This window comes from Echinops telfairi, unplaced genomic scaffold (assembly GCF_000313985.2).
Source record: "Echinops telfairi isolate 266 unplaced genomic scaffold, ASM31398v2 ScPeMD7_2010;HRSCAF=2546, whole genome shotgun sequence".
NCBI classification, from domain to species: Eukaryota; Metazoa; Chordata; class Mammalia; order Afrosoricida; family Tenrecidae; genus Echinops; species Echinops telfairi.
The window spans coordinates 4,310,245-4,325,573 of record NW_022105908.1 but is presented as its reverse complement, the minus strand read 5'-3'; the positions used below and the strand labels follow the sequence as shown (position 1 = coordinate 4,325,573).

At 45.6% G+C, this 15,329-nt stretch overlaps 1 protein-coding gene across 1 annotated transcript in view; it reads left to right on the top strand.

The window, feature by feature from the left end:
• Positions 1-15,329, top strand: part of DNAH9 (dynein axonemal heavy chain 9) — a 397,093-nt gene that overhangs the window by 16,117 nt on the left and 365,647 nt on the right. Inside the window, exons 5-7 of the mRNA XM_045293291.1 lie at positions 715-948; positions 11,992-12,159; positions 13,686-13,812. Of these exons, the coding sequence (XP_045149226.1) occupies positions 715-948; positions 11,992-12,159; positions 13,686-13,812 (529 nt within the window). The remainder of the gene's footprint in view (positions 1-714; positions 949-11,991; positions 12,160-13,685; positions 13,813-15,329) is intronic.

Genomic DNA, 15,329 nt, shown 5'->3' with positions numbered 1-15,329 from the left:
TGAGAAAACCCAATCAAACATGCCAGCAGCAAAGAGATAATATATTGGTTCATAGTCCTTAAAAGAGTCCCTGGCTGATGCTAACAGTTAAGTGCTCGGCTGCCAAATTGAAGGTTTGAGCCTACCTAGAGGCACCTTGAGAGAAAAATAATCCACGAAAACCCTATGGCGCACATAAGCTCCAAGACTGTTTGTTTGCTGGTGGTACCTTAAAAATCTAGGGATAAGGACAGCTCGGGGCAGATGGCATCGTCAGTTTTTCAGCCCTACGGTCTACTGGTTGACCAACTAACAGCTCCAGCTTCAGCGCTTTCTTGTTTCACATCTGTGTCTCCATGAAGCCATAGAAAATCATGATGGTCCTCAGAATGCTTGTACTAGACTTATTTGACTATCACAAAGCCAACAGGTTATGAAAGATCACCTGAAGAAGGACATACGCCCCAGCTCCAGCTGCCCACTCAAACACCCACTGTGTTCTTTGTCACTGATTGGTCACTTGCACATCCCTCAGCCAATCCTGGTAGCTGGAGGATGGCAAAAATGACTTGCCTCAATCTAGTTTTCAGTCCACCTCTGGAACTAAATCTAGATTCAGATATGTCCTGTGGTAGTCCTCTAGCTATGATTTACTGCAGAGTTGGTGACGGGATAAGTGTGTGATCCCTTGCATCCATAGCCAGACTCAATGACACTGGTCTGCTTGCATCCCAGGCCTCCACCTATCTCAGCCCAGAAGACCTCCTTAGAAATGAGGTTGAAGAAAGTCAGGGGAAATTACAAGTGGCCGTGGATACGCTGAACTTCTTCAAGCAAGCATTTAGAGACAGAAGGGAGAATCTCCATACATACTTTAAAGAGGACCAGGAAGTGAAGGAGTGGGATTTCCAGTCGTCCCTGATCTTCGAGCGATTAGATGGCTTCCTCCGACGTCTGCACACGGTGAAGGTGGGTGTGGTACTCGCTTTATTTTAGGTGCTCAGGAAAAGAATGGCACATCTGATAACCCAGCCTCCGTTGGCTGGAAGAAGGATGAATAATAATCTTTGAAACCCACAACCTTCCTCTAGTTCTTAAACGCTTCCTCCCCCCAACTACCATGACCCCAGTTCTGCCATGCAGACCTGGTTAGACCAGAGGATGCACCGCGGTACAGATGGGAATTGGAAACGCAGGGAATCTAGGACAGGTGAACCCCTCAGGACCAGGGGTCACAATGGCGATACCAGGAGGGAAGGGGGGTAGAAGGGGGGAATTGATCACAGGGATCTGCATATAGCCTCCTCTCTGGGGGACAGGCAGTAGAGGGATAGGTGAAGAGACGCCGGGCAGTGTAATATAAGATATCATAATAATTTATAAATTATTAAGGGTTCATGGGGGAAGGGGGAGTGGGAAGGGAAGGAGAGGGGGGAAAAGGAAGATGGGCTGATTCTGGGAACCCAAGAGGAAAGCGAATTTGGGGAATAATGAGGGCAGCAGATGTATAGGTGTGCTTTACGCAATTGATCTATGTATTGTGATGAATTGTATGAGCCCCAATAAAATGATTAAAAATAATAATAAGCTTAATACATAGATGTCAATTGACTTGATCACCATGGGATGGTTCTGATATTCATTTAGGAAATTTTGATCATAGAGCTACTAAAGAAGACCCAAGGAATTGGTCAATAAAGCCAATGGTTTTCAAATTGTACATGGTGTTCTAACTTTGTTTCAAATAAAGTTTTACTAAAAGGACCAATCAGGGGGAAATAAAAGCAAGCTGATTGGGGTACAGTTATGGCAATCCAACCTAGCTAGCTGCTCTAAACTTCTGTTCCACTCAAAGGAGCCCTGGTGGTGCAGTGGATGAAGCATTGGGCTGCTTATCCACCGCCCATTCTGAAGGGTGAAAGATGAGTTTTATCGGCTCCGAGAAAGATTCAAATCTCAGAAACCTCAGGGAATGTTCCTCTGCCCTTTAGGGTTGCTATGAGTGGTAATTACTCAGTGGCAGTGAGTTTGAAGTTTTCTCTTACCATCATGGTGTACAGGAGACGGCAGGTGAACTCACAGAGGAGATTCAGGGGGTGCAGAGACACAACATCAAGGCCTTTGAGTGAGGTGTCCAACATGCATTGTAGAGGCAGGCAGGGTTGGTGTGTGATTGGAGGTAGGGAGGAAGAGGCTGCAGTCCAGGGGTGTTCTGAGAGAGTGGGAAGCATTCGAGGAAATGTCTGACAGAGAGGATGGGAGAGGACCTGAAGACAGAAAACACTAGAGGCGAGATCTTAGGAAAGATGCGCCTGAAATCCTTAATCTGGATCACGGAGAGTGCATGTCATTGATACCCAGCTTTATCTTAAATGCCCACGTTTCCCTGCAGCCACTACCATTGAAGCTCTTGGTGCACAGCCTCTCCTCCGCACCCCCTGCTGCACCATTTCCTCCACTCACCTCCCCCATCAGCCCCTTTGCTATTGTTTACCCCGAGGGGCCTGACGCCCCTGCTCTGACTGGCCTCTGACCTGGGCTGACCACGTGGACTAAATCCCTGCAGTCTGCAGTGATCATATAGGCAGGCACTCGGGCTCAGAAATGACTGCACCAGGCTGGGTGCTTGGGCCTGTGTGTACCTGCTAATGATGCGACTTTGCATATAGACAGCTCTCCTACCATTAGGGTGCTTAATCTACTGGGGAGATGCAATAAATATAAGCAGATTTCGATGGTCACTGGTCTCCCTGGGGTCATTACCCTCACAACAGTCTGCTCTCAGGCTGGGCGGCTTTTTCTTTCTGAATCGGGCACAGATGCGTAAAAAAGCAGTAGTCCCAGTGTAAGGAGAGGGTGTGACTTGAATGTCACCATTCTCTCTTGTCTTGCTGCTCCTTCCCTTCTCCATCTGTCTGTCCTTTGCTCTGGTTTGAAGGAGGCTTGGTGGCAGTGTGGGATAACCGTAAGGGGAGAGGTTCAAACCCACCAGCTGCTCCAAAGGAGAAAGGTAAGACTGCCTAGCAGAGATTTACAGCCATGGACACCTTTTACGGTGGGACTAGGAATTGGAATAGACTCCGTGGACGTGGTTTGGGGTTTTGGTATCTTGCTTCGGTTTGTTGGTTTCCCCTTTTGCTTTTCTGTCTAGCTCTACCATTTCTTTGCCTTATTGCTTTTCTTCTCCTTGTCCTTCCCTCAAAGGCTTTGAGTGTGCACTCAGTTGCTAGCCAAAATGTTGGAGAGGTGCCTGGGAAGAAAGGGCTGGTGATCTACTTCTGAAAAATTAAGCAGAGGAAACCTCAGGAGCACAGCGGTTACTCTAACACACGTGGGGTCACTATGAGTAGGGATTTTCTGGGCAGCGTATGGATACTTGGCTCTTGGGATGAATGTAAGTATGCAAGCTCCACCAGGAATGGCAGAGTTATTGAAAATGAAAACTGTTTTCACTGCCCCTGCCTCTTCCTTCCTCCTCTTTCTACTCTCTCTGTTTCTCATCTGTTTCTGGACACTGAATACTCATGATTCCTGTTCCCACTTTATTTGCCTTTCCTCCCACCCCTTTTTGTTTTCCATCATACTCAGCCCTCTTGCCCTTCCCCACCCCCACCTCCACCCCACCCTCTGCCATCCTTTCTTAGTGCAGTGGGAGCCACACGGGACTATCGATCCGTCTTCTGGCATATTTCATGTAGCCCTTTAGTTAACATTCTGTGTATCTCTGTGATCGATGCCTGTTTGAGATCAGATTAATCTGCTTCTCCCCAGCCAGAATTAGCATGAACTTCGCCTTATTCATCATTCTTCTGCTGTTCTAATACAATATATGGCCACCAAGAGGCTGGCGTCCGCGAGCATTAAATACACAAAGCCAAGCTAATGAAATGACATCAGTGTGTCTGCCCCACTGCCTGCACGTGCCTACACGTCCACCTTGGGAAGGGCTGGCTTTTAACCTTCGTGGTTCTCCTGAACGGCCTCCCTCTGATTTGCGTTGCTTTTTCCGCTCTTTTGCACAAGAGTGTTTGCCTGCTTGGCAGATGGGCTCTTCTCCTCCGGGTGCCTGCTAAATGGAAGGGGGCAGGCCAGGAAAGCGGCGGCGCATTGTGGAGTAATTTTCAGCAGGTCTGTAGCCTGTGGATTAATTGCATTCTCTGGCTACCACCATCCTCCCCTTCATCATTACACCCATGGTGCGGCTCATCTCTTGGAAGGCAGAGGAGGGAAGAGAAGGGGAAAGAGAAACAAAGAATTAACGTGTCTCATGAGCCTCTCTCCTGGCAGAGCTTGCCTACTTCCAGCCATCCCAAGAGCCAGGTGTTATTACCCTTAGTTTGACAAATGGGCACAATTAAGTTGAATTGTCCAAATTACCTTGTCCGTGGTCACAGAGCTGAGAGGTCTAACTTCAATTAGTACCAGGGCCGTAGGGTCCCAAGTATTGTCTTGCCATCAAACTTTTATATCTTGTCTTGCCATCAAACTTTTATATCTCCTGACGAATTCTAAAGGCTTCCCTCCCCCACTGCCTCTCTCTTTTCCTTTCTTCCTTCCATTTGGAGGGTCCCAAACTGATGATATGATTTTATCCTGCCCTTGTACACTCCTTTTTAAAAAAAAACACCACCATATGGTGCCTAGGTCTTTGATCTAAACATACTATTTGGTCAAAATTGAATTCCCATTCCATGAAAGGTCCATCTTTCATTCCCTAACTTACTGAAGAAACCCTCAAAGCATGTAAAATCTTCACAATTGGAAGGAATACTCAGAAATCAAAGAGGAAAAGAACCATTTCATTGCTTCCCGATTCCTTCCTTCACTTTACCACACACACACACACACACACACACACACACACACACACCCTACTGTAGAGGCTGCAGGCAGAAACACAAGCGGGGGGGCTCCCCCCCGCCCCACCCCCGCTTGTGTTTCTGCCTGTAGCCTCTTCCCTCTGCACAATGTAGTAAGCAGCTTGGAGAGAGCTCTCATTTCTTCCATTATAGAATCGCTGTAAAGCTGTGATTCACTCGGAGACCCACTGATTTCCTGCTGCGGCTTTATGCGCAGCGATTAGTGGGGAGATAGGTAATAAGCTGACCTAATACACACCGCTTTTCCTTCTGCTCCTTTCACCGTCTCCAGCCCCTCTACCACCTCCTTTCATTCAGAGCCTAATTGGGCTGCCTTGCCTTTGAGTCAGTCTGGAACAAGTGGTCACGTAGAAGGCCATTAGCCATGGAAGGCCGGCAGTGGTGGAAAGGTAAAGAGAACAGTTCTCCTTTTATTATTTTTTTCCACAGATGACCTTTTGCAATTTTCATCTGCTTTGTGCTCTCCCTTAATGAATTCTGAAGGCATTTCTTTTAAGACGGGCGGCATGACCTCTGCAGTGAGACTGGAGGTGCTGTTTTCCAGGCTGGCCATTATTCCTGGTGTTGATGCTTCACCTCCTGGGCCAGAGCTCAGATGGAACCCTCCTTCCCCCTTCCTTCCCCAAATCACAATTCAGTGTGGCGCAGTTTTTCTTAAGAATAGAACCTGATCAGTCCAGGGAGCTGGCTGGGACCTCGATGCTTTTGTGATACCAGTCTGTAAAGGAGAAATTGAATGTCGCTGCCCACCACCCCCTCAACTCCCATATATATATATATATTTGAAGGGCCCTCCAAAAGCTCATGGGAAAATCCCATTCCATTTGAGTTTGTTGATGCTCCCTGGTACACACTACCAACCAGATCCCATTGGTATGATCACTGGTAAGTCTAGCGCCTACTGCTCACTGAAGCCTTACAAGGTACTTCTCATATAACTCTGTGACCCAGGGCTACTAAGGCTTTATTGACCCCATTTACAGATCAGGAAAGCAAAGCCTAGGAAAGTTAGTGCCTTGTTTGGGGCAACATTGCTAGTCATTGCTAGTCAACCACCATCTGCCTGTCTGTTTGCCATACTGTGGTATCTTGCACATTATTGTGATCTTGGAAACTATCAAAATACCAGCAGGGTCGTTGAGAAAATGGTGTGGACGTCACCTCTGACTTCCCCTGGCTTCAGTAGGGAAGAGACTCTGATTCTACACCAGGCCAAGACCACAAGGCCGAGGTCAGACATGCCTCACCCTCCGTCCTTTATTCTAACACCAGCCATTCCTTCAACAGCGCTATACCTCTGTGCTGGATTCAATCGATTATTGCAGGAGCCACACAGAACGCAAGACAATCCCCATGATTATGGGGATTATTAGGGAAGTTAATAGGTTACAGAATGTTAAAGATCCAGTTCTTCCTCACTAGTTTTTCTCAGCTATCTTAGCAGCCATGTCTCTCTCTGGTCCTCTGACCTCAATCATGTGGTTCCATGGCCTTTGCCTCATTCCACGGCTCAGGAAGCCCATACGTGCTTTGTGTTGTGGCCTCAATTTGACTCCCTTGCTCTGTCTCACAAGGAGGCTTGGTGGAATAGTGGTTGCATATTGGGGTGCTAACCACAAGTTTGACAGATTGAAACCACTAGCCACTCTGCCGGAGACAGGTGAAGCTTCCGCTCCAGAAAAAGCTGCAGCTTCAGCGACCCACAGGGAGCAGCTCCGCCCTTTGCTGTAAGGTCACTAGGAGTCGAAATTGACTGGACGGCAGTGAGTTCACTTGTTTTTTGCTTTTCTTTTTTAATCTCATGACTTCAGTGTGGCTCCTCTCATCGTCCTGTGGTCTGGAGGATGCAGCCTGATGCCTCTACTACCTCTGCTATACACCCCACTGGTCTTCTTGGTAATCACAGGCTTCTCTCTCTCTCTCTCTCTCTCTCTCTCTCTCTCTCTCTCTCTCTCTCTCTCTCAGATAAACCAAGAGGGATGGCAAGCCTGACCACCATTAATGACCCTCTATTAATGACTCTCTGTTAATGTTTCATACACTATTTGTGTGGTCCCACCCAATCCTTCCGTAGGAGTTACAAAGACACAGATCACTAAGTTCACGTCACCGTAGACATGGTGGACAAGTTACAGCAGAACTTCCAGACTAGGGAGGAAGAAAGTTATTTATTTCTGAAAATAAGCCAATGTAAACCTTTTGGGTCACATCAGAATATTGCTCAGTACAGTGATGGAAGCTAAACCCAAACATAATGCATGGTGACGAGGTGGTGTAGGAGCAGGCAATATTTCATTCTCTGGAAGGTCATTATGCATCCCAGCTGTCTCAAAAGCAACTAACACACGTGAGAGCTAGGAAGTGGCACAACCAGCGTTGTGCAAATTCAGGTTTGTTTATTTTTTTGGTCCCTAAAACCCTAAACCTAGGTCCTTTTCACTATGCTATAGATCTTCTCCTTGAACCTGATATTGTAAGAATGATGTCACAAACAGTGAAATGGTAGTTTTAATACACCCAGAGGTGCCTCTAAAACCTGATGATCTGGTTCGGAAAAGTCACAGCTTTGAAAATCCCATGGAGCGATTCTGTCTGGAACACCAGGAGTCGCTACGAGCCGGAAATGACTCGGTGGCAACTGGTAACAGCCTGTGGTGCATGGCGTGTGAATTGCGGTGGGGACGCAGAAGGGCCTCCTCCTGAAAAAGATCATGTAAACCCTGATAGGTTTACGTTGCAGTTTTTCCGGTTTTATGGGGACTTTGAAATTAAAACTGAACCATCACTGCCACCACAGCATCATGTAAATATCTTGAAAGTCAAAAATATAATCATAGACTTCATGATAAATCCGTTTCTAAGACAGATACAGTATTTAATTGTGAGGCTATTAGGCCCTGATTCTGGATGCTTTTCTTAGTACCTCTGACATTAAACTCCAACTAAACAACTAAAATTTTATTTGGTGGAGTAAGATTGAGAGCTCTCCTCTTGGAATTGTTAAGAAGACAAGGGCGCTTGCTTTCACTACTTCTGTTCAGTACTGTATTAGAAATCCTAGCCAGAGCAATAGCACAAGCAAAAGAAATAAAAGTTATCTGGAATAGATTTGAAAAATCATGGGAAAAGACCACAAGGTGTTTCTACAGAATCAGAGAAGCCTTTGTTAAGCAAAAATATAGAAATGAAAATATTGTTTCCTGCCATAGCTTCCATCTACATCCGTGTGCTTCTAAAGGCAGTGCCCCTCTCTGACAGGTCTTGGGAAAATCCTGCACTTTTAAGTCCACACCACTGAAAAACAGGAGTTTGAGCATCCTTGAGAGACTCAAGTTATTTTCCTTTTCTGTGCTCTTTGAGTTTGGGAGACAAAGGAAGTCTGAAAGGGTAAGGCAAGGGCTTTAGGGCGGGCGGAGTAGGTTTCCCAACAAAATTGTGGTTGGTAGTATTTGCCGCCCTCAGAGAATGAGCAGGTGCACTACTGTGATGGGGGGGGGAGGGGGGTTCTCAGTGCTACTTTCCTGCCACTTTCCTTCCCATGCAGTTTTCAGTTTCCTAGAAGTGTCTTCATAGTAAGCACCGGTGGTAGTCCTGTATCCTTTGAGAAAATCTGAAAAGATTCCCCCTATGAGGCCCTTCCATCCCCACCCCTACCCCAAAAATGTTACCCTGACCTTCTGAGGACCTCTCTGCCTTGTTTGTCACTTGGAAGTCTCTCTGTTGATGGGACCTTTTCTTTGAAGGTACCCTAAGGAGGATGAGATGGGCATATTATTGTCGGCAGCCACCCACCCACCACAGAGACATGTTTAAACACATTCCATTGTAAATAGACTCGTGCAGATATAAACTAGAATTCTCCCAGGACACTGGCACCATGTGAGGTTAATGGATCCCTGAAGCGATAGCCCTGAGTTAATCTTTAAATCTTAAAAAAAAACTCCCCAGATCAGCTTAAAATTGAATAATAGTTGAGCTAAACTAGTGAAAAAATGTCTGTCTTGAGCATTACGCTCTCTCCAGAACTGTCTTATTATCTATTGGGGATCACAATGATGACAGCAACCTGAAAGCTTGGATAGAAACCCTAAGGTGCGGTGAGTGTGTGTTAATGAGGGAGGACTAACTCAGGAAAGGAGGGGGACACCGCAAAGATTGTAATCAATGTCCTACACCTGTAGACATCCTGACATCAGCATGTGTTTACGCTCAGTAACAGCAGTACAAGGAATGCAATGTGTTGCTCTTGTTGATAGGTGCCGGCTCTACTTACAGGGACAGGACAAGACACTGCCCAGTCCTGCACCCTCCTTATCAGTGTTCTGTCCTTTGAGCCGCTTCTTGCAGCCACTGTGTCAATCCATCTTGTCAAGATCTTCCTCTTTTTTGCTGCCCACCCTGCTACTTTACTATGCATGCTGTCCTTTTCCAGGGAGAGTAAAATTTAGGGGGTCAAAAAAGTACACGAACTAAAATCCATCTCAACAACTCATTCTATGGCTGGGTATTTGTAGGCCTTACATGGCTATGTATTAATGTGAACCACACAAAGCTGCCAATTTTGTAGGCAAAAGGGGCCAAATATTAGAGATTTCATATGTCACCAACATGTTAAAAGCAAATCTGCTGTTCTGTCCCATTCCTTCTTTTCTTCAGCTCTGTCCTCAAGAGTCCCTGAGTGGTACCCAGGGTAAGTGAACATGCGTATCTGCTAACCGAAAGGTTGTAGGTTCGAGTCCACCCCAGGGTTGCCTTGGAAGAAAGTCCTGGTGATCTATTTCTGAAAAATCAGCCATGGAGGGTACTATGGAGACAGTTGTTCTTTAGCAGATTGGGGGCACCAACCTGGCCTTGTGCACAGAAAGCAAGAGTTCTACCACTGAAGCACCATGGCCCTCACTTTTCCCAAACAGAGTCATTCGATCAATATTCCCTGGTGCCGTGATACATCTGTTTGATTGGAGATGAATCAACCCGCAACGACCACACCAAAAAAGAAGAAGAAGAAACTATGCTTCAAGGATTCCTAAGAAACAGAATCCGTTAACAAAATTATCATCTAGCCTTCCAATGCAATCCAACCTATCAAAATGCATCTGTCTTTGCAAGTGGCTGGAGAGTATTTCCTAAAATTCAAATTGACATCCCCAGAATTATAAAGAATGTGTATCCAGGTTACATTACCCAGCACTAAATTGCTGCTCATATAAAACTGATTACACTAAGCACCTTGTGAGAGATGTGAATTACTATTTAAGCCAATTTTATGTAAATAAAATTTATGTTGTCTCTCTAGCATATGAAGCTGAATATGTCAGAAAATTAAAACCTCCTCTACTTTATGTGGTTGGTAGGAGGATTCCTTGGGCCTGGTGGATGTCTTCCCTGCCTTTGCTCTGCTCTTCACTTCAGCCATGCCAGTGCAGGTGAACATACAAGGGTGGCTAGCTGGTTGTCTAGGAGTTCCAGGGTGGTGAAAACAGTTAAGGCAAATGACTATTCACTGAAAGGTTGCCCATTCAAGCCCACATAGAGGCCCCTTTCAGAAAAGTGCTGGCCATCTGCTTCTGAAAGGTCACCGCTATGCCAATCCTGGGGAGCAAAGTTGTGCTTTGCACACATGGGGCCACCATGAGTCAGAGTTGACAGATGATACTGGTAGGTAGTTAGCCAAGGTTGGGCTGGTAACTTTCTGACAAAACAGGACAATGAGCTCGCTCTCATCCTTTCCCAGTGTTTTAGTCAATACAGCTGGACTCACTCCATGAGAGAAGGGGTTCAGGGAGCCTTCCCAGATGTGTCCCTCTGAGCAATGACTTTTAGCAGTAGGTGGCATCCAGGAGATAGATTCCCACTGCTGTCACTCAGTGATGTAACTGTGGAAGTGCTTCAAAAGTGGGGAGGTTTGAGTCCATCCAGGAGGAGGGCCTATCGATCTGTTGCTGAACACCCTGTGGAGAGCAGCTCTCCTCTGACATAAGTGAATGGGAGCTCTGTGAGTCAGAGTTGACTGGTGCGGTTGAAGCGGCACTTACTGGGTTTTGTAGTATCAGTGTTATAGTGCTTCCCCTCTGCTCTTCGAGTCTGCTTCCAGGGTGCAGGACCCCTCCCAGGAGTCGCCAAAGGCCCAACTGTCACCCCAAACTTGCTCTATCTTCTTTCTTCTGCTGAAGGGGCATGCATGCAGAGCAAGAGCTGTAGAGGGAAGCTCATCTCGATTTGGAGCTATTCTGATGTCAGTCATTTCTCATGAGAGAGAGAGATGTAATCTATCATGTTAGACATAGTTAGAAGGCTCCCATCCTATCACAGGTGATGTGGGCTTCCATGGATGGATTCTCCAGGGACTCCTCCCTAAGGATTATCCCCCTGTCCCTCACTTCTGAGCACATTTTGTTTGAAAAACTGCCCCATCAACAAGACATGGTGACCAGCATAAGTACTTACTGCCCATTGACTGTGTGCCAGGTACCAGCCCAAGCCCCATGCCTACAATATCAAATTCAGCTCTTACAACAGCTCCATGAGATGAGTACTATCATGTCATGTTTCATATAAGGAAACTGTACCCACGGATGTCAAGTAAATACCCACTGTCGTCCGTCCGTCCCCCCCAGCTGCTGGGAATGACATGCTGTGTGTGCTTGGCCTAGACATACTGCAAGGAATCTGGTTAAGATTGTTGGTGATGCCCTCTGGGCTTGTCCTTTGGGCTCTTTGTGGAAGATCTATTTTCCTATCGATAATTTCTAAGAGAGTTGTTTTACTGGAAACAGAGAATATAACAAATTGGTTTTGTAAGAACTTCATGACAAAGCCACCAATCACATAAATAAATGTATTGTATTATATTGCATTATTCATTACAGAACATAGATGGAGGCTGACCATACATTTGATTGTGTGTGTGTGTGTGAGTGAATTGTATTCCATTGTACTCCATTCATTCTGTTTAACCAAGAGTTATTTATGTCAACCTAGTCTTAATAATAAGGTTACAAAACTGGTCAAGCTTCATGTTTTCCTAAGCAACCCACACCCCATAAGCTCCCAGCCCATCTCATATGAACATGAGCATCATCTGTTCTCTGTTATTATTTTTTTAAGGGTCTTTTAAAAATTGTCTCCACAGGATCTTCTGAAGACAATGCTGGATTTCCAGAAACTGGGGAAACTTGAGTTTAGTGGCATCCGCGGGAATGCCCTGAGCCAGCAGGTCCAGAGAATGTATGCTGAATTTCAAGATATGTCCAGGGTCTTCTCTGAGTCCTCCTATGACTGCTTGGACCCCCAAAGCAGGGTAGGACCTCGCCCAGACCAACTTGTCAACCTTCTCTCTTTGCCAGATGTCTCCTGTAGGGCCTGGGACTTTGCGTGCATTTTTCCTGTGGCTCCAGTTATCCTATCAGTGGGGACCCTCTTTTAACTACCTTCTGTGTCAGGAGAACATTTAGGGAAAACTGCTTTCAACAGAACCACTTGCAAGGCTGTCAAAGGGGGTTAGCGGCATTAGAATGGCCATGGGACAGTGTTGTCCTGGGGTCTCTAAAGCCTTTCAGCTGCCCACAGACTGCCCCGTGAAGAGCAGGCCCAATGAGACAGAATTTTATTTGTGTCTTGGGAAGGAGTCAGTGTGACTGCAGCCTCGTGTTTTTAGTCGGTCTGACAAGGAAAGGGCCAGATAGGCAATGATGTAACCCCTGGGCCTACACCTCAGCTGGAGCCTGGGAAAGCTGAGACCTGAAACCAGGTCAGCCAGTGAGCACAAATGCACAGGATAAGGAAGCAAGAGGAGAGAGATTAGGGTAGGACTCTGCTCTGAGAAACTTCAGCTACCCTTGAAGTTCTTTGCTGGCTCAAGCGCAAGGAGATAGTGCTTCCTAAAAACCCCACTGCTGAGAAGTACAGAAAAGAGGGGGGCTACAAAGCAGGGCACGTGCCACGTCTCTGTGGCCGCCTCATAGACCAGAACAACCACAGGCAGAAACGCACCACGATGTAGATGTGGCTGGATTTGGAAAGTAGAACTACATTTTGTTTTCTTGATTTTCTTTCTTTGGAGTAAGAATATGCACCGCTCTTATAAATCAGACACCATAATGGTAATTCCACATATTAGAGAGTTGCAGTAACAAAATTTCTTTGAAAATGACCTATATTCTAAGAAGAGGAACATACTATACATAGGGTTTTAGCAAATAAGATACATTTGGAATGTATTTATACTAACAAATTAAATTATTCAGTGTTTGCCTTGAGGCTCAAATATAACGGAGTGTCCTCTAGCTTTACTTGCTAAATTCGGAGCCTTCAAGTGGCTGCTGACTTAACCAGTTAAGGTGTATTTCGAAGAAATACAGCCCATTACACACCGAGTCAATTCTAACTCATAGGTACCCTAGATAAGAAGTAGTGTGCATTTATTTATTTTGACTATGTTAAGAAGACTTAGCAGTGGGAAGAAGGACTTCAGCAATTCTGGAAGAGCCCAGTGGTAGGGCCATTGCTACTGAGGTGGCTTCTGGGAAAGGACAAGGTAGTACGATGGCTGAGGGAGAAGGGGCTTTGGAACCTGGCAGCTAGGGACGTGGGAAGACAAGTGTAAGGGCACTGACTCTGGGTCCACAGTTCTACTCTTGCCTAGAGTCTCCAGAGGGGAAGTAAGGTATTCCGTGTTGAAAAACAGCCATGCCATGGTGAATTTTAGAAAATGAAAATGAATGTTTAGTAGAACCAATTCTAGTTCCTATGTCATTCCTAAAGTGAATGGTGCAATTGGAATTCAGAAAGTAATTGTATTCCTGCTTCCACGTGGTGTCTCTTTAGGAATTTGAAGATGACATCTCTGGCTTTAACCAGAGAGTAGAAGACCTCGACCGGAGATTGGGGACTATCTTTATTCAAGCCTTTGATGATGCATCTGGTTTGGATCATGCCTTTAAGGTTTGTGAAAGTAGGGAAGTGGCCAGTTCTGGGGTTGATATTTTCCCAACTTTCATTCCTGCAAATGAGTCTGGTCGAAGGGCCTGAATGACAAATGGTTGAATGCTCACTCGCTAGCTAAAAGGTTGACAGTTCGAACCCCACCAAGAGGCGCCTCGGATGACAGGCCTGCTCATCTGTTTTTGTCTGGTCACAGCCTTGACAGCTGTAGGGAACCCAGTTTTATGTGGGGCAGCAAAAACAGCATTCTCCTGGAAGTCAAGGTCGTGTGAGGGGCTAAGGCAGAGGAATGTCCAGCCTGAACTTCTCAGTCTGGCTGCTTATGCTTTTCTGAAAACATGACAGGTAAAAATGCTTTCCCAAAGAGCACGTCTTCTGGAACACCCTCTTTGGATTCCATGCCCCAGAAGGTTACCCATTCAAAGTGAGAAAGTCCATTGTGGTTATATCTGGAAACCATGACTGTGCACCACAATGAGTATTTAGACACTGTTTGATTTGAGTGGTTCTGGTGGCCCCCTGGGAAAAAGCACCAGGCTGCTAACCCAAAGGTTGTTAGTTCGGACCTACTAGCTGCTCCACAGAAGAAAGCTGTGGCAGTCTGCTTCCATAAACATTACAGCCTTGCCACATCCTATTCTGTTCAGTAGAATCATAATTATTGGATCTGCCTCAATGACAATATTTATTGTTTGATTATGTTGCTGTTAGATGATGAAAACTACTTACCAGGCAATTAGATGGAAAGAACTAGAATCAGAAGACTTGTGCTCTTGCCCTGTTAGCACAGATCAGATGGTGCAAGGAGTATGGAGGATAAGATTCAGTTTGATAAATAGATACTTGGTTGGACAACTGATAATCTTGAACTTTGAGACACGAAGACTTAGTAGAGCATGATAGGTCTTCTAAAAACTATGAAGAGACTGCTGTAAAACTTAAATTATTAGAACCAGAATTAATCAGTGGAAGTTAAAAGGAGGAAACGTTGGTGTCAAAAGAGGAACCACTCTGTCCAAGCTATTTAGTAAGAAATTGAGAATGTCCAAACATAGACTGAATATTTGGAGGGAAATTGTAGAAGAGACTTCAACTCTAATAGGGTGAATCAATCTGAGGGGCAGAGAGGGAGGGAGATAGAGAGAGAAAATGACCTTTAACAAATACTTGACCTCCACGGTTCATAGAAAAGGACCTTAGGGGTTTCTCTCCCCAAGATTTTAAACTGATTTTATTGAAAGGTCTCAGAATTGTCTACAAAATAGTTTCATTTGTCATTATCTGTCATGGATAATTGAAACTCTATCATGTTTATAGACAATTTGAGAAATTCATACACCATCCGTGCCTTGAGGATTTTCTGCCCTGGTCTTCCTATAAACCCCTCTGCACCCCAAAGGAATTCCTCACATGCGTTCTCTGACCCTGAGGAATGAAGCTTAGAAAATATGTGTTCAGATACATATCCAAAGCCTCCCTTTTGAGTACTTTCTGCGCTGGGAAGGTGACAGAAGGAGTCTATCTGCT